The sequence below is a fragment of the Podarcis tiliguerta genome (assembly GCF_965153285.1).
Source record: "Podarcis tiliguerta genome assembly, chromosome: 9".
Classification (NCBI taxonomy): domain Eukaryota; kingdom Metazoa; phylum Chordata; class Lepidosauria; order Squamata; family Lacertidae; genus Podarcis; species Podarcis tiliguerta.
Genome location: NC_139542.1, coordinates 25,777,079 through 25,795,875, shown reverse-complemented (window position 1 = coordinate 25,795,875; position 18,797 = coordinate 25,777,079). Strand labels below are relative to the sequence as shown.

At 40.6% G+C, this 18,797-nt stretch overlaps 1 protein-coding gene across 14 annotated transcripts in view; it reads left to right on the top strand.

Annotated features, from left to right (window-relative positions):
* The window catches only part of CAMK2D (calcium/calmodulin dependent protein kinase II delta), a 139,552-nt gene that overhangs the window by 95,196 nt on the left and 25,559 nt on the right, over positions 1-18,797 (top strand). For 4 of the 14 annotated variants that reach the window (XM_083457406.1, XM_083457405.1, XM_083457400.1 and 1 more), the window contains exons 13-16: positions 7,236-7,273; positions 8,691-8,723; positions 15,125-15,184; positions 16,870-16,911. In XM_083457406.1, coding sequence (XP_083313532.1) covers positions 7,236-7,273; positions 8,691-8,723; positions 15,125-15,184; positions 16,870-16,911 — 173 coding nt within the window. The remainder of the gene's footprint in view (positions 1-7,235; positions 7,274-8,690; positions 8,724-15,124; positions 15,185-16,869; positions 16,912-18,797) is intronic. The other 10 variants (XM_083457401.1, XM_083457402.1, XM_083457403.1 and 7 more) reach the window with 5 other exon arrangements.

Genomic DNA, 18,797 nt, shown 5'->3' with positions numbered 1-18,797 from the left:
ATGTGTCCGGATGCCATATTTGTTTAATTCACATCTGTTTGCTTTGCATTGGCTAAGTAAAATTGGAGTGAGATGGAACTTCTTAAGTGGGCATCTTGTTAATTCCACCCTTCATCTCTGATCATTTCTCACTGCCTTTCATATTATAGTAGTTAGACATGGTTATTAGATCTGCTGGCATTGTTTACAACAACCTTCCCCGACCTGGTGCCTTCCACAAATTTTGGGCTAGAGCTTCCAACATCCTTGACAGTTGGCCATGCCAGATGGGGCTAATGGGAGTTGTAGCCCAAAACATCTGGAGGGCATCAGATTCAAAACAATGACTTACAACATGAAACCAGAACACTTAATCCCATAACGAGTTCTCTTCTCTTGGGATCAGAATAGCTATATGCCAAAGTAGAAATGCTAGAGATACCTGGAAGTCCTTATTGACACCTTTTCTGTCAAACGGCAGGTCAACTTGCATTTTGTTGATACAGTGGTGCCCCGCAAGACGAATGCCTCGCAAGACGGAAAACCCGCAAGACGAAAGGGTTTTCCGTCTGCAGAGGTGCTTCGCAAGACGAAAAATGACGAAAAAAATCGAATTTTTTTTTTTGCTCCAAAACCCCTTATTCTGAATCGCTAAGCTGCTAAAAGCATTTTAGCAGCAAAACCGCTAATCCCCCCCCTAAAAAAAGCCGTTTTTAGCCCTTTTTTAGCCAATAGCGCTAATAGCGCTATTCCGCCAATGGGCTTGCTTCGCAAGACGAAGAAACCGCAAGACGAAAAGACTCCCGGAACGGATTCTTTTCGTCTTGCGAGGCACCACTGTACTGGTCTACTTGATTTTTAGAGTTGTTGTTTTCAACATGCTTTTGGATGCTCCTTGGAGTGAATTCCCCTCATTTTTAAGGGCAGATTATGGCCACATTTACATGTTTTGTTTTATAAGGACCTCCCGTTTGGCAGCCAATACCAGTTGAGGAACCCAAAAATTATAACTTTAGAGATGGTTTGGAAAGTGAAAGTTGAAGACTTTCTAGTCCAGTTCAACCTTTCAAATAACTTTTCTACATGATATTCTCATACTAATTTGCAAATATGTATATCACTTGAGGAGAATATAAAATGCAAAACCTAGATGATACATAGATAGAAACAGATAGAATCTAGAGAGCAATCTCCATTATCTTATTACCAACAAAACATCTTGCCACCATTTGTTGAATTTGCCACTGCAGACAGTGCCCGATTAGCAAATAGGGAAAGTAGGCACCCATGGGCCCAATACCTTTGTCTCCGTAATATCATTCATTAATTTATGATTAGCCTATCACATTTTAAACTATGGCAGAACACTTGAGATATATGGTGTCAAATTTAACACCTACCACCTTCAGCTGAGCATCAAAGTGAAGTAAAGACTTCTGGCTAAAACCAGGCTATAATAGCAAATTATTCAGGTTAGTGAAAACCCAAACAGATTGCAAATAGCCCCCAACCTATCTGTTCACTGATATAACAAGTACTGAACCAGGATGCAGTTGTGACAGAGTTAAGTACTTTACAAATTTAAATGTGAATGGGAGAGTTTACACTGGTAATAGGAGAAATTAAAAGGCATTGCTCTTATCAAGTACACAGCCCAGCCTCTCTGTTATATGCTAGGATAACAATAAACTACCAAGAACTGTGTTAAGTTCCATGTAAGAATCAAGTGCAAATTAACTGAGTATTCTTCAGGTCCAATTGTTGCCACAAAAGTTTTGATTTTGCAGAAAGAGGTGTTAACCTTACCTTTTTGTGGCTGTTCATGCCCACTGCTTGTGGGAAATGATTAAAATGGTAGTGTGGAATCTAATGAATGTTTTTACGAAACTGCCACACCCACCCATTTAACCTTAGTTCTAGTGGAAACATCAAACTAACTATCTTCTCAACAAAAATAGATTCAAAGATGTGTCTGGTCACCTGCAATGGTTGTTGTTCAGCATCCTATATCCACTGTAATTTTCTCTCCTTTTTTGCAACCTTCCCCAGAACAAAGAATAATTTTAATATATTACTGCATTCATCCATTCCTGAATTGACCCTGTTCTGTTCTTTCCGTTCTTCTTGAGTGGCACTTGTCTTCTGTGGTTAATTTAAGAAAAGGTGCCACCCAGGGGAATCTAATTTTGATTTTTTTTTGTTGCATCCCATGCCTTTTTGGGGAGTAAATTGTCCATAATGATGTATCTATAAAAATGTTTTATTTATTTATTTCCTTTTTTTGTTGTTCTTCCTGTAATGTGGAATGTATGTTTCTTGTGAGGTAAGCCCCCTCGGGAGCTGAAAGGAATGTTTTTATCTTCATTCTCCCAAGCAATGTGCTGCCTGTCCCAAATCACTCTTGTTTTTTGGTACGCTGTGTCTGGATGGAACTGGGTGTTATAGCAGTCCCGTGACGTTACCACTCTGTGAGTTTCCGGCCTCCTCTGCTCCATTTCATTGGCTGCTGCTTGTGGGGGCAAGGGAACTTTCAGTGGGTATGAAATCATGGCATACTTTGTAGTACTAGATGTTACTGGGGAGAGAAAGAGAGAGGAGACACAAAGATGCTGTTTTTCACAACAGTCATATGACTCTAATAACATCCAGTTCCAGCCTCAATTCCGTTTCTTTGGGTTAGCTGATATATAAGTAGGACATTATTTAAATTCATGACCTTTTTACTATGAAAAATTGGCAAAAATTCAGGTCTTTTTTTTTTTTGTTCTCAATGGTTATTAGGGAATATACTTAATTGAAATTGGCCTGTAGCGAAACAAGTCTTTCATTGTAACTATCCTCTACAGGTTCAAATGAATGGTTACAATATGCTCAGTGTAAATCACCACTTTGTATATTTTGATACTGTAGCATCAAATGTATCTCTTTTGGCCGAAATAATCCTGTGAGGTAAGTTAAAATGAGAGTTAGTTTCCTAATTCAGATATCCATTTCCTAGTTTGCTAAACCATAGTTTAGTAACTGGGAATGAGCGTCAGAACTGCCCTTCCCTCCCTTGTCCTTTCCCTTCCTTGGCATGCCAATACCGTATAGCTTAAAACTACATCTTCCCATTATTTCTGGAACAATGTGATACCGTGCAGCATAAGGATATTTACCCACAGTTTGCACATGGTTTAAGATGGTGGTAGGTAAGCTGACATTAAACCACAGTTCCCCATTTTGGCTATAAAGAAGAACTGTGGTTAAAGCTAACCTGGATCTTCACACCAAGGAATGTGGGAGACAAGGGTGGAGCATGTTGTCCTGATGTTCCTTCCTGGTTGCTAAAGTGTGTTTTCGCTAGCTGGGAAATGTATATCTGAACTAGGCCAGTGATTGGTTCAAAGCCCAGCCCAGTGGCTTTGTAGCTGAGATTAACTATGAACTTTTGGTTGGATATATTTTACTCACTGCCCCATAGTACTTATTACAGCAGTGCTTACAGTAGAAGGGGTGAATTCCAAATTTATGGCTGTCATAGTTGTTCTGTTGATATACAATGAAATATAACCCAAAGAACTTTCAGAAGCCAATCCAACATGTGCTCATTACATCTAAGCCAATATGCCACAAGTTCACTAAGCTTAGTTGCTAGCAAAGTTGTCATTCTTTTCATTTGTGCTTTTATCCCTTAATTGTTTTTAATGTTTAAAAATGTGTGCTCCAGTCGTACTGATTGCTGCCGCAGCACAGTGCCACAAATGGCTGTGACATTTCAACGATATTGCCTCATTGTTTCCAGCAGATATTTAGCTCTAATGGTTGACAGTTGGGTTGCTACTTCATTCTCAGATAAAGGACTTATTCTTTAAATGTATGTTGTATCACTGTAGTGGAATTGTAAATACGATGAATAAAGACCATGGGTTTCTGTATGTATGGGAAATAGCTTGCACAGCACATTATGCTCTGCCATTTCCCACATGAGGTAATGGGTGATGCAAGCAACATGTGTGTATGATTGGTCATTATTTCTTCCTCAAACAGAGGGCTATATTAATTGGAAAATTAACTTGCAGGTTGTTCACGAAGACCAGGGGTAGGGAGCCTTAAGTCTGGGTACTGAATACAGTCCTCCAAGCCTATGTAGCCCCTGAGACTTTTTCCAGGCCAGCACCATCCCTAACTGACCCTTCTTCGCACCCTCTTTGAGTATTTGTCAGATTGGAATGTGACCTTGAACTCTGATAATTCCTCTTTCTTCCCCGGATGGAGGACAAAGAGGAGTGTGTGAGTGTGTGTAGAAACTAGCCTACTCTGCAAAGGTAAACATTTCATTGATTGATCTGCCCACACTTGCCTGTGGTCCACCCACCACTGATATGTGACCCCTGGAGCAGAGCGGTCCAACTTTTCATACCAAGTAGGCCACAAGAGTACTTTGATATGGAACCTGTGGGCTGCACACTGCCTTGTGCGAAGGGGAGAGTGAGCCCAAAATCTGATGCCTCCCCAGCCCTTCTTCTGCCTTCCCAAAGCCAGCTAAGCAAGGTGTCCTTCTTTGGGAAGGAAGCATAAGGCTCTGGCAAGGTCCTAGAGCCCTCCCACCTTGTCCTCAAAGCTGGGAAAGCACAGACTAGGCTTTGGGAAGAAGGTTGGAGGACTCTAGGAACCTGTCAGAGCCCCCACACCTCCTTTCCAAAGCCCAGCCCCTTGCTTACCAGGCTTTGGGAAGGCAGCGCAAGAACTGCAGGGAGGGGGTGTCAAATGTTGCCAAGGGCCACCAAAAAGGCATTGAGGGCCACATGCTGAACTGCCCTGCCTGGAGGCAACATGGCCCTCAGGCTGGGAAGAGTTCCCCACTCCTGATGGAGATCTATGTAGGTATAGTACCCATAGCAGACATTTCCTTGTGTATGCAATGGTGTCCCCATCACCATGCACAGGACTCCATCTGGTAAGTTGCCAAACAGATACTCAGTTTCCCTGTTTTCTATTTAGAGCACAGTAAAATATCTGCATGGGCAATTCTTTCACTTGTACCAAGATGGCTATATTTGTATTGATAATATGGTGCAATTTCCTCAAAATATCTTGTGAAAGATATAGTTCGAAATGCATTTATAATTTAGAAAATTGCTTCCTTTATGATTATCAACATCATACTTTCACACATGAGTATTATTCTGAACCACCTTAATTTAAAAGAAAGTGATTATATCTGTCTGAATATTGCAAAATTTTAATGGCAGTTGGGTTTAAATTCTTAATGATAATCTGACCCTAGTCTTTTCCATGCTGCTTCTATTGGGGCAAATTCCTTGTGTGCACAAAGCCACAGTAAGATAGATGTGACAACCAAAGAAGAGGGAAATAAATGATATTGTGTTTCTGCAGAGTATTCCTACTTCTGGCTCTCTTACTAAAAAAACAAACTGCTGAGCACCATCCAGGAGAAATTGTTTACAATTTATAGCATGGTCATATGTATGAAAAATATATATGCTTAAATCAATGAAAAGTTTCATCGGATAAAAGCTGAGGTTTCATTGAAGGCAGTGGGATTAAAATGTTTAGTCTTTTTAATTTCAGCTACAGTACGCTTTACAGGCAAATTGCTGGAAACAAATCAATGCACCAAACATTCTCTTTTAACTACACAATGGCCCCAGGTATGACACATGATATTAGTCCATCCTTGGAACCTTAGGTTTTTCCTCAGATGCTCAGTACTGCAACTTGGATGCATTTTTCTTGGGCTTTTCCCAGTATTCTATCAAATATATTTATCCGTAGCATTGTTGTTCTTATATACCAATCTACAATTAGTAAAGATTGGTTGGACCTAGGTGTTAAGAGACAAATAGCTCAGTTGGTAGAGCATGAGACAATTAATTTCATGGTCGTGGGTTCATACCCCACATTGGGCAAAAGATTTCTGCATTGCAGGGAGTTGGATTAAATTACCCTCGTGGTCCCTTCCAACTCTACAATTCTATGAACTAAAAATGTATCAGTCCTTTTTTCGTAACAAAGCATCTCAAAATAGTAGGAAATGGTCCACTTGTTTGCAGCACCTAGGCTTTAAGACTCACTGCACCTGTAACATGATAATCTGCTGGTCTTCCAGATACCTTTCACAGGTAGATGTTTCAGTGCATGTGTTTTAAACTGCTGAATGGCAGTGACAAACTGTTATTTCCCCTTCACCTCTATGCCAAAAAAATTTCTTGGATATAACGGTTTTGTCTTCCAGAGAAGTTGTTACCTGTTCCAGGTCTGCATGAATGCACAGAAATAATCTAGAGATCTAATAGCCAATATTACCTCCATGTGGAAGTTTTAATGCTCTACACTCAGCAATAAAAATATTACTGGTATTATAGGCATCTATACTTAACAGTTTGAAAGCACGTCAAGGTGCAAGTAGATAAATAGGTACCGCTCCAGCGGGAAGGTAAATGGCATTTCCATGCGCTGCTCTGGTTTCGCCAGAAGTGGCTCAGTAATGCTGGCCACATGACCTGGATAAACTGTCTGCAGACAAACGTCGGCTCCCTTAGCCAGTAAAGTGAGATGAGCGCCACAACCCCAGAGTCGTTTGCGACTGGACTTAACTGTCGGGGTCCTTTACCTTTTTATATTTAATATGTTGTTGTTGTTGTTTAGTCGTTTAGTCATGGCCGACTCTTCATGACCCCATGGACCAGAGCACGTCAGGCACTCCTGTCTTCCACTGCCTCCCGCAGTTTGGTCAAACTCATGTTGGTAGCTTCGAGAACACTGTCCAACCATCTCATCCTCTGTTGTCCCCTTCTCCTTGTGCCCTCCATCTTTCCCAACATCAGGGTCTTTTCCAGGGAGTCTTCTCTTCTCATGAGGTGACCAAAGTATTGGAGCCTCAGCTTCACGATTTGTCCTTCCAGTGAGCACTCAGGGCTGATTTCCTTAAGAAAGGATAGGTTTGATCTTCTTGCAGTCCATGGGACTCTCAAGAGTCTCCTCCAGCACCACAATTCAAAAGCATCAATTCTTCGGCTTCTTTATGGTCCAGCTCTCACTTCCATACATCACTACTTAATATAGATACAAGCAAATATTTAAAACAAAGACAACTGCAAGGCAGAATATAAAAATGGTATGGTAAGATGTTTTAAATGTGATGATAAATGCAAAGGGTAGAGGGGGGAAAATACACCCAGTTTGTTCATTTGTTTATTTCATTGATTTCGAATTACATTGGCTGACATTGTTTATTTCCTTTCAATTTATAGCAGCCAAGAGTTTACTGAAGAAACCTGATGGAGTGAAGGTAGGCTACAAATACTGAGGTCATCTAATGATACGTCTCATTTACTTTTCATTACCATGTGACTTTCTAAATTCTCTTTACTTTGGCACTGAAATAACTGGTCCTCTTCCTTTAGGGTTTGCTTTTTAAGAAAAAGAAAATATATATGCTTGAATAAACTTAAGTCACTGCTTTGCAGCTGATCATGGACCAGCCATTTGGGAAGGCAACCTCCATGTGTCCTTGGTATTCCATTTGTCAGAAGGTTATACCTCAGGGGTTGGCAGCCCTTGAGCTGGGTTCTGCCAGCAGTAGTTGGTGTGTTTTGGCGGAAGTCAGTGCATACGTTTACACCGAATAAAAGATGTCCGTAAGAAGCAGAACAATCTTGCAGTTTTCCTGTGTGATTTAGAGTTTCTAAACTTGGGTGACCTCAGAATTCCGTAATAGGAGAGAAGCTCTGTAAATTAAAGATTCTGGGTAAATACTTTGCAAAATAGCCAAGGAAGAACTGGAGGGGTGGGGGTGGGGAGGGAATATTTCTTCTTCCCAGAAGGACTTGGAAACACAAGATAAAGCAATCCAGCTAATATTAGAAAATGTAACTTCCATTTCTTCTATTTCGCAAGTTTTCGTTGAAATATGTATTTGACATCAGCTTTTATCCTTGCAACTTTTTCTTGAAGTTTGTTACTTACCTTTAAATATCTAATTCACTGTATATTTCTCTTGGACTCATAACATGTATACCCTTTCATAATTCACTTACAGGCTCCCTAATCACTTAGGTCCAACCTATCTTTAATCAAAACCAGCCATTGGCAACCTGTTGCTTCCATGGACCAAGCACAGATTCCAAGATTAACTGGACCTATTTCAATATATTGCTTGAATCACTGAGGGGAATACAGGGTGTTCGTCTCCACTGCCTTCAATAATTTGGGCACTTTACAAAAGGACATTATCCAAAGCCAACCTGGTCCTTTCCAGTGTTCCTAACTGGGTAATTTCAATAGGGTAACTTACCTAAAATGTGGTCTAATTCAGACAGCTTGTTTCATTCAGTACTAAGGTCTTATATGTCTGTAACCATCTCTGTCGAAATTGGTCTGTTTAAACAGTAATGCTAAGTATAATTGTTGCCAACACTTTGCTACTACCACTACACTTATGGGGGTCTTCTTTGCTGTGTGTTCAGGATTCTGTTTTGCGTTTGTGTTTGCAGTCCTATGAAGTGGCGGGTGGAGAGTGTGCATCTTATCAAAGTATTTGTTTTCACAATTTTTCTCATGCAGGAGATCCCACTCCCATCCTGAATACCTGTATATTAGGCTGTTCTTAGAACAAACAAACAATATACTGTTCTCCATGCATTGATACCTCAAATCCAACCAGTCACATTTTCTTCTTTTCCTTTCCCTCTGACTGGTCAAATCAGAAAAGGAAGTCAAGTTCGAGTGTTCAGATGATGGTGAGGATCTTTATCTGCCAGATTTTTCCACCTGTGAAACGTTCACACTTAAGAGATGAAATTCTTGCATTTAGATCTGTTGACGTAGCAAAAAGAAGCTGCAAGACTTTTAAAATACAGACTTGTAACTTCTGCATCAGTTCAGTGTAACATGACGTCCCGAATTAATTGCTATCAGTTCTTCCAGAGCCAAGGTCACAGACGAGGGTGAGAAACCTGTGTCCTTCCAGGTGTTGCTGCACCTCAGTTCCCATCAGCTCTTGCCAGCGTGGCCAGTGGCCAGGGATGGTGGAATTTGTAGTCCATCAACATTTGGAGACCACAGATTCTGCACCCATCTCATAGACCGTGCAAATATCAGTGCAAAGTAGATGCAGCAATGGCCAGTGCAACTGTTCTGCTACAATATCATTGTTATTCAAAAAACCTTCTCTATAGTTGTTGCGATCTCCTGGTATTAAACATAGATGAGATTTCTGAAAATGTAAGAACATGATAGGGCTGTCCCTTCAATTATATGTTGAGGTGTTTGTAATATGAAAACTGAGTTATTGCTCAAGCCAATGACCGGTTCCTGTGGAGTATTTGCAATAAACAATAAAATTTAGTCTCTGCTTTTACCCTTTCTCTTACACCACCTCCTGTATTCCACTGCAGGTACCACATGGTGTGGAAATTTATTCCAACATTTAACTATACATTTCATTACTCTTAAAAAGAGCAAGTGCTTCTGAAGGACCAATCCATACTTGTCATTCTGGTGATGAATAGTAAAGCTCTGTAGGTAGTTCTTGATAGAGGTAGGCGACTACATTCATGGGTATTTTACCTACAGATACGCTAGCCAAATAAAAACAGAACAGACGACTACCAAACACTGTGCAATGTCATATGAATTAAGCAAATTTAAAGTTGTCCCTTGGTTAGCATAGAGGACAAAGTTAGGTAGGAAGCAGAGCCAAGTCAAGGGCAAATGAAGGTGGCGGCAGCAGCAGGGATGTGGAATACACAGTTAGGTGTATGTCTGGGCTGGTAGCAAGTCCAGTGCAAAGCTTAAATGCCAGTTTGCCAAACATACAACATCGTGTATTATAAGATACTCTTTTGAAACCCACTCAACAGTCCTGTATCTACTGTACCAGTCACACATTTGTTGACGGGAACGTCTAGTTTTAGAAAGGTGGGTAATTGCCTCATGTTGTCCTGCCTAACTGACTATAGTCAGTGTGGTGTACCTGGGAGACCAGGGTTCAAATTCCCACTTAGCCATGAAGCTTACTGGGCGACCTTGGGCCTCTCAGCTTAACCTGCCTCACAGGTTTAAAGGATAAAATGGGGAGGGGTGTAAGGATAAAATGGGGAGGGGAAGAACCTTAAGCTCCTTGAAGAAAAGGCGGGATATAAATGTAAACACTACAGTCCAGCTCAGTATTCAACCCACTGTCTCTGTGCAGGTAGATATCTTCATAGAAGGAGGAGGTTGAGTGAGGGACTCTTCCGTCAAAAATAAGGAAATGGTGAATGGCATGTTTTGAATTGTGCCTGGCTCTGCAAAGTGAGCTTCATTTGCAAGAAAATCTTCTTAAATTCCTCTTTCCAAAGTGTGTCCTTATAGAAACCCTACCCAAACTGTACAATCCAGCAGTGGGAGTTCTGTCACCCCGCTGACTTCAACTGAAGATGGATTGTGGTCAGCATGCTTGCAAGAAGGGTTTTACCTTTCCACACACAGTTTACGTAGCTTTCCATTGTTAATTGCTTATAATTAAGAATATTGCACAGCTGTTTGTAGGCATACATGTTGCTTTCAGTGGTACCACCAAAGCTTCCTTGAACACAGATAAAGTTGTTTCCAGCAGAAATAAGTGGTAGGTTTCCAAGGAACTTTTCCAAGTATTTTGTAGGGCTGATATGTTACTTCAGCTCAGGAATGAGGAACTCGATTCTTACCACCCTCACTTGTGGCGAGCCAAGCTTGTCACATGAGCTATTTTCCTTTGCCTGAGGGGTTTGAAACCAACTCTGTGAAAAAAGGCAGAGGGCTTTGCATGCTCCATTGATCAGTTGGTTGACAACGCCAGCAAGCACCATATCTGATGTCATATGTAATATATGTGTGGCAAATGGACTTGCCTTGGCCAAAAATCGACTGAGCTCATGTCAAGTGGGGAACCTAATTAGCAAGTAATCTGCATAATCAAGAAAACTTCTGGGTCTGTCCCCTTTTCTGTCTCCAATGGGAGCTTCCCTCCAAGGGCAAGAACAGTTTTTGGGTGTGTGGTGTGGGGGGGGGTAATTCTTATCAGGAAAGAAAGTGCTATAACTGATCTCTCCCCCCCCCCCCCATTTATTTACATTTTGAAAGTGCATGTTAATTGTTCATATGCAATTAATGTTGCATCTAGTTTGATCCTACTGGTAATCTTACACTACTAGTAGTACCTCCCATCATTACAGTAAATAAATACTTCCATGGATCTCTCAACACATTTTGTGAGGGGGCTGGAATACAACTTCAAATTGTATATCTGCACTTGTAATATACAAGTGAATGTCTCCACCCTTTTTCGATCGGAAGGATGTTCTTCCAGAGATGAAAGTTGCTTGAGTGATACTTTATATTTGATTCCTGCTCAGGATACCCATATTGACCCCTTTTGTTTGTGATCATTTTGCTTTTCTTCTATTTTTAGAATGATACTTTTATGAGGGCCAAATTATATTTCAGTTATTTTTTTCTTTTATTTATTTATTGCTTGTGAGAGCAAGCAATCCAAACCCATGGTTTTGCACCATATGTAAGGGAAGCCGGGGAGCCCAGTGCTTAGCTCAGGCCTATTCTAGCAAATGCACATAGTTCTAAACTGTAGTTCAGCAAGCATCATAAGTAAACCAGCCTATTTTCTTATGGTACACAGAGAAAGGCGTAAATAGTGCATTTTCTTTTTCTTTTCTTTTTTGCATGTGCTATCTTCGTAATTCCAAATCTAATGTACTCACTGTTCAGTAAGAAAAATAAGTGTTTAATTGAAAAACACATTGTGAGGAGGGATCATGAATACATACCACACTTTAAATACCGTATTTTTCGCCCTATGGGATGCACTTTTTCCCCTCCAAAAATGAAGGGGAAATGTGGGTGCGTCCTATGGGGCGAATACAGGCTTTCGCTGAAGCCTGGAGAGCGAGAGGCTCTCGCTCTCCAGGCTTCAGGAAGCTCTGCGCGACCCTCCGGAGTCCGACGCCAAGCTGCTCTGGCTGCCGTTCTGGGGGCTGTGGTCAGGGGAAGCCCGAGCTTCCCCCGCCCCAGCTCCGCGCCTGGGTGTGGGGGGGAAATAATTTGGTGCGTCCTATGGGCCGGTGCGTCCTATAGGGCGAAAAATACGGTATATTGTACGGATTTCTAAAAAGTTCTTTGCATATATATATATATATATATATTTGCAAAGAACTTTTTATATATATATACACACACACACACACACACACACACACACTTACCTTCAGAGGTACCCCTGTGGGAACGACACTGCGTGTTCAAAATAACTTTGTTAGTACATATTGCATACAGTGCTACTGGTTCTAGAAGAACAAGTAAACAAAGCAACTTAATTGAAATCTGGCTAATAATGTAGTCTGGCACCCTACCACTCTAGGGAAAAACAAACCACCATTGTTGTGCTGCACAACACCATGTGCTTTGATTGCTGTTTTGGAAATCCTATTGAATGCATTGTTAAGTCTCCCATTTTACGTATCTGAATCCTTTTCTGTTCTCTTACTGAAGGCAGACAGAAGCCCAGTTCATACATCATGGTAAGCCATAGTTAATGGTTTACCATGAATGCACAGAGCACGGTGCCCTTCACTCCTGCCCTCTAACTAACAGGAACAACAAACCACTATCTCTGGCTTAAAAGTATACCCGCGGTATGCTTCACTCCAAACTGTGATTGGTAAGCCAAGAAAAAATTTTGGCTTAACAAAAGGTTTTATGGTGTGAAGCAAACCACAATCCCCAGTTTAGACATAACACGAAGCCAGTGATGATGCTTGGTTCCTCTTTCTAGGCGTTTTCTGCACACTCATGGTAAACGATCAACAAAGGCTTGTGTAGCACCCAAGTATCCTCCGCTGTGTCACTTTGTTGAACAGGGATCTGTGCATGCACTGATCTTATTTCATTTATCTTAAGAACTCTCAAGGCATATCATTCATAATCCCATTTTGCAGGTAAAGCCAAAGGCAGTTTATTCAACACTGTGAATTCCATGGGTTACACCCATTATTATTTTTTTACAATCTGGGCTAGAATTTTAATGATGTGCATCTCTTAAGTCATGTATTAAAATAGCTACAACCATTCATAAATATAATTACTGCTAATCAGGCCCTCAGCATTTTTAGCATAATAAAAATAATAATAATATGATGGTGGTGGTGATTATTATTACTAAAAATATTTTTTGTACCCTCACCCATCTGAGTGGCTTGCCCCAGCCACTTTGGGTGGCTTCCAACACAATATACAAAAACACAGCAACATCATAGATTAAAATCTTCCCAATACAGGGCTGCCTTCAGATATCTACAGAAGGTTGTATAATTATTTATCTCTTGGACATCTGACGGCAGGGTGTTCAACAGGTCAGGCACGATTACTGAGAAAGTCCTCTGCCTGGTTCCCTGTAACTTCACTTCTCACAATGAGGGAACTCATTGGAGCTGCACCTCAGTGTCTGGGCTGAACAATGGAGGCAGAGACACTCCTTTGGGTTTACAGGGCCAAAGCTGTTAAGGGCTTTAAAGGTCAGCAGCCAACACTTTGGGGAATTGTGCTTGGAAACGTACTGGGAGCCAATGTAGTTCTTTTAGGCCCGGTGTTATATGGTCCTATAATAAGAAAAATACACCTTCAATGCCATGGGTTTACAAAATGTATTCCTACCATTGCTTTTTCTTTTAAAGCATGACAACCGATACTTTTTGTACTGCCTGAGTAGGTTAAAAGTGGACATCCCATGTAACAACATAAAATATTTGTTCTGTTTATAAATAGACATTACATTGAGTTTTACAAATGGTCAGCTAAGATTTATGTGTTTCCATTCTTGCTTTTCTTTCACATGTAACATTTTACCTTCTCCGTTCTTTGTGTTAGTGGAGCATTAAATATTCTGTATTACTGATCAGCTAAACTTTCTATCTTATTTATATGCAGCTCTGCAGTTTGCTCCTCTTACAGCTAGAGCTGGTAAAACCAAAGGGCAGTTTTTCACCAGAAGATATGACAGCTCCTTCTGCCAGTTTTAGTTATAATTAAATTTTACTGAATCTAACTTTTAAATATTCAGCTTACTTCCGTTATGAATAAAATTCTTCATATATTAAGTGTGGATCAGCATTTTAAATGCATCTAAGAACTGGAATAGTTTTGGGGGTTTATTCTAGAGGACAATGTAATTAGCTTTTCTGTTGTGTTTAAGGCTATGTCATTCTTGCCTGGTTTAAAACTACTCATGATATTAGAGAGAAAAATAAATTAGTTTTCTTCTTGAAAAGGGGTCTTCCATGCTCATATCATGCACTCTGTGTATATCACTTTAGCACACACTTCCCGGAATACAAAATCATGCCTTTTTAATACATTCTGCCGAAAAGCATAGCTGACATCTCTTCCTGCATTGACTTGAAATGATCAGTGGTAAAGAGACTCTGTAAGCTACAATATTTAAATTATGTTGAATATACATTTTGTTTTCTGGTTCTATTGAATCCCAGTTGTGTCCAGAGAACCACCTTGCAGCATGCTGTAACACATTCAGACATAATTTAGGGCAATAAAAGTGTTTTTGAAACAGTAAAGCTAATAACCTTTAAACATTTTATGTCCTGCCTAAATATTATAGACTTCTGGAGACAACACGTATGACAAAATGAAATGTGTATATGACTCTAATATATGGGCCTCTAGCTTAGTTGACTCCCAAGCTAAACTCAGACCTGGTGCAGTTTATGAAATAGCATCACATCCAAAGATGGGAGGTGGTGAATAGGTCGTTGGAAATGTAGGCCTATTCTCTCTCATTTCCTGCATTAATTGCATATTGCTTGGTTTGAGCTTTTTTAAAAAAATCTTAGTAACATAGCTGAAACCATACATGTCTATACAGCACCTCCAGGGCATTTTTTTGTGAACGGCACTGGGAGAGGCTGCTATAGTACCTACTCAAATCTGTTGTCATTGTTGCCTTTGATTTTTTATAAATTCATACCTCCGTCAGTCTTTATCTCCATATCTATATCTGTGTATAAGTAGTCTATATAGGGAGATATAGATATGATTATCTGCTGTGAGAGGTCTAAGGCTTGTTTGTTTCTATTTTTCTGCATACCTACAGATAAACAACAAAACCAACGTGGTAACCAGCCCCAAAGAAAATATTCCTACCCCAACGCTGGTATACCTGGCTTTTTCCTTTTAACTTGCTTTTGAGTTCTGTTTCTGAGTTTTCTCTCCCTTTTTCCTCCTCTCTTCCCTCTTCCTTGCTCCTTGTTTGCTTTCTAAAATTTTGGCGCTGTTTTTTTCTTCCTCTTGGGAACTTGGGATTGCACTTTTTTATATATGCATATTATTTATGTGTGTGTATAAAGAGGCAGTTGATTGTGAAACAGTGTGTTTCTAATTAGCCAATGTGACATGGAAAATGGATGTGGTTGTGCAGTAGCATTGGTAGCCGTAGTTGAATTTCATTGCATGCTGTGTCAGAAAGTGAATAGAATGTGCTTTTGTGTTGCCCTTAGCTCTTCGTCTGATGAGTGTTCCAGTATTTATAAATGAGGCTTAAACAAACTTTCTTCCTACTTTTTTGTCTCTAATACAACGTGAGTGTCAAAATCAAGGAGAGCTAACAAGATTATTGCTAGGCAACAACCAAGTAGACCTTATTCAGCTTCTCATTCTTTACTTTTTTGAAAAAACACAGCAGGGCTTTGCAAGACTTCACTTACAGGGATCAAGAGGCATCTATTTCTAAAGCTGGTTATACACCACAGCTAATACAGGCACCCCCAAACTCGGCCCTCCAGATGTTTTGGGACTACAACTCGCACCATCCCTAGCTAACAGGACCAGTGGTCAGGGATGATGGGAATTGTAGTCCCAAAACATCTGGAGGACCAAGTTTGGGGATGCCTGCTTTAATATATAGGAGTCATTACTCCATAATAGGCTCTGCGGTGAATGTGTAGCTCATGAGTCATAACCTTGCTTAGGTTACTTACTCTGATTTCTCTAGGCTATGCAGCAAAACCTCAAAATTAAAAACCTTTCCATTAACAATTAGCATATTGTCAGTGGCATCCAACCTACCATGTTTTGGTAAACCCTTTTGAAGAAAGGTCTTTCCAGTTTTAAAGTACTGGCACCTGTGGTTTTGTGCATGACAGCAGTCCCATTGAATATTCCCCATGGACATTCCCACTACTAAGTATCCTGAAAAGTATCGGCTTTATAGAGTCTTCTACCAGGAATTGCCCAAATGTGTGCCTGTGTGTCACCAACCCTAGAGATACTCCTGCAGATGACTGGAGGGATATTGGACTCTGAGATGACAGCATTTCCTACCATGAGTGTTAATCTATGTGAAATGAAAGGATCTGAAGGTAGCAATACTCTTTTGTGCTTAGGGTTTTCTATATCTTTTCCTGAACCTACTCATTCCATTTTGGCCCTTCTTTAACCTTTATAGGCTGCATCGTCGTTCTTTAGTAAATTGACCTAGTTTACCATGGTAGTTGCCTTTTTGCCCAGTGGAAACTGTGAGCTAATTTTTGGAGGTGGAAGGTTAAAAAACTGGCCAGCAGTTTGATTTGGAAGTCCTTGTGAGAATTGGTGCCTCTTTAGATCTCCTTCAAAGCCCTGCACATGTGTTAAATCATGAATAAGGTCTTTGCATGCTGCTACAGTAGATACGGTGGCCTTCCTTGCTGGCTTGCCAGTTTCATCCTCTGACAGTAGCTAACTTTGCCTTAGCTCTTGTCAGTGCTTAGCCCGTGTCATCTGGCTCTTCTCGTTCTCCTTCTCATGCGCGAGAAATCTATTTACCGAGAACTGTTTTCTCTCTCCTATTTTGTTCTCACTCAGGAGCCCCAAACTACCGTAATCCACAACCCAGATGGAAATAAGGTATTCAGAAAGAACCAGTACTGTCCTGCACTTTTCAGATTCCACATTCCATTCAGCCCCCCTGCCAAAAGAAAACACACCCCACAGTGTGTGCATTATACGGGCTTTAGCTAGGAAATTAGCTACCTGGTATTCAGTCGTCTAGTGAAGCCTGCAGAGAATTGCTTCTGTTGTAACGGAATCCTGCAGAGAGCCCTTTTCCTCACCTGTGCCAGAGGTGCTCTGGTGGGAGCTGTTCCACACTTTTGGTGTACATCTCTAGCTTCTAACCTGGAACTTAATGTTCTTGCAGAGAAAAAGAGGTTCCTCCTCAGATGTAGAGTGTGGTTCAGGCTTTCCATATGCAACGCTTTACTGAAGTTCAAGAAAGGCACATTTGGAGATTTGTCCCATCTGTTTTTGAGCATGTTCATTCATTGTTACATAACCTTTTATTTTGGGAGGGGGCGTGTCGGGCTGCTTGTTGCAAATTTTATGATGAGTAATGGGCAACACACAAATCATACATGTAAAAATGATAAATGCCCACACACTCTTCACTGTTCTATCTTCCATACATTCTTCTGCATCAGACTTTCTTACCTGATGCTCTCTAGATGCTGTGGACTGCAACTCTCATCCCAGCCAGAGTGGCCGATGATCAGGCACTGGAAGTTGTCATCCAAACATATGGAGGGCATCAGGTTGGGGAAGGTTGATCTATAAACAGGTTCAAGTTCCCCACCTCACCCCAAATAATAAGCATTTCCTGTACATGAATAATAGTTCCAAGGATGAGGCTACTATTAGCCAGGAAAGTAATAGTTGTAACTTGTGTCCAACTCGGATTTCACTTTCTTGGGGTGTCCTTGGAACCAAGTTTTTTCTGTCTAGCTGAGGGGAAAACATTGGAGCCAGGCCAAAAGCAAAAACTTTTAAGACTGCAAGGGAAACCAGTAGAAGAGGAAAGGGAACTTACTAGCCAGTGGACCTGAAGCTCTCCCCCCGCCCCCAGCTCTGTGCAATGCTCTTCTTCACTGAACTTCAGACGTTGTTCAGAACATCATCCAGATGCTCACATCTGGGCTGGCAAGGATGTTCTCTGGATTCCATGAGTATTATTTTATTGCATTTTTGGTCGTTTGTTTTTTAGTGTCTGCTGTTTATGATGGCTGTGTTTGTTGGATTGGATTGCATATCAATTTTTCCCCCTTTCCTTGCATGGACATAAAAATGGGCTAAGCAACTGTTGAGCCATGGCTGGTGTGGTAGTGCTAGAACCCTGGAATAGCAGCTTTCCTTTGCGGGAGAAAAGGAACCCATTTTCTATCCTTTTGTCACTGTTGGAGAGTTAAATTTGAAAAAAAAGTGTTTGCCCACCAAATTTCTGGTGTAGCTCTCAGTGGTGGACATGTTGCCTATCCCTGGACTAGGTAATTCTGTAATTGGTACCCCATAATTAACTAATCAAAGAAAATGTCACAGTATGCTCGGACATCACTATTCTATTCTGATTTATTTCATATAACAACTGACAGCTACCCTGTGTTGTGTTTGTGGATAGTACTTGTAGTTCACACTACGGGCCTTTCTCAAGCATGTATCCCAATATATCGCATTTATATCTCCAGTTCATTTGCATATTTATTTTACAGTCTCTGGTATATATATAATATATATAAGGCAGATTGTGATGTTTGTTTTGCTACCACCTGCTCATGAACCACATTTTGTTGTTCATATTGTGTTGAAATATGCAGTTTACAGCCTACATTCGCTAACACTTGAATTTTCAGTTTTCACTTGACTAAAAACAAAAAAACAAATGGGACAAAATGATCCATAGCTCTTTGGCATGACTACATCTACTTGTTCTGTACCATTATGGAAAATTGATAAAACTCTCT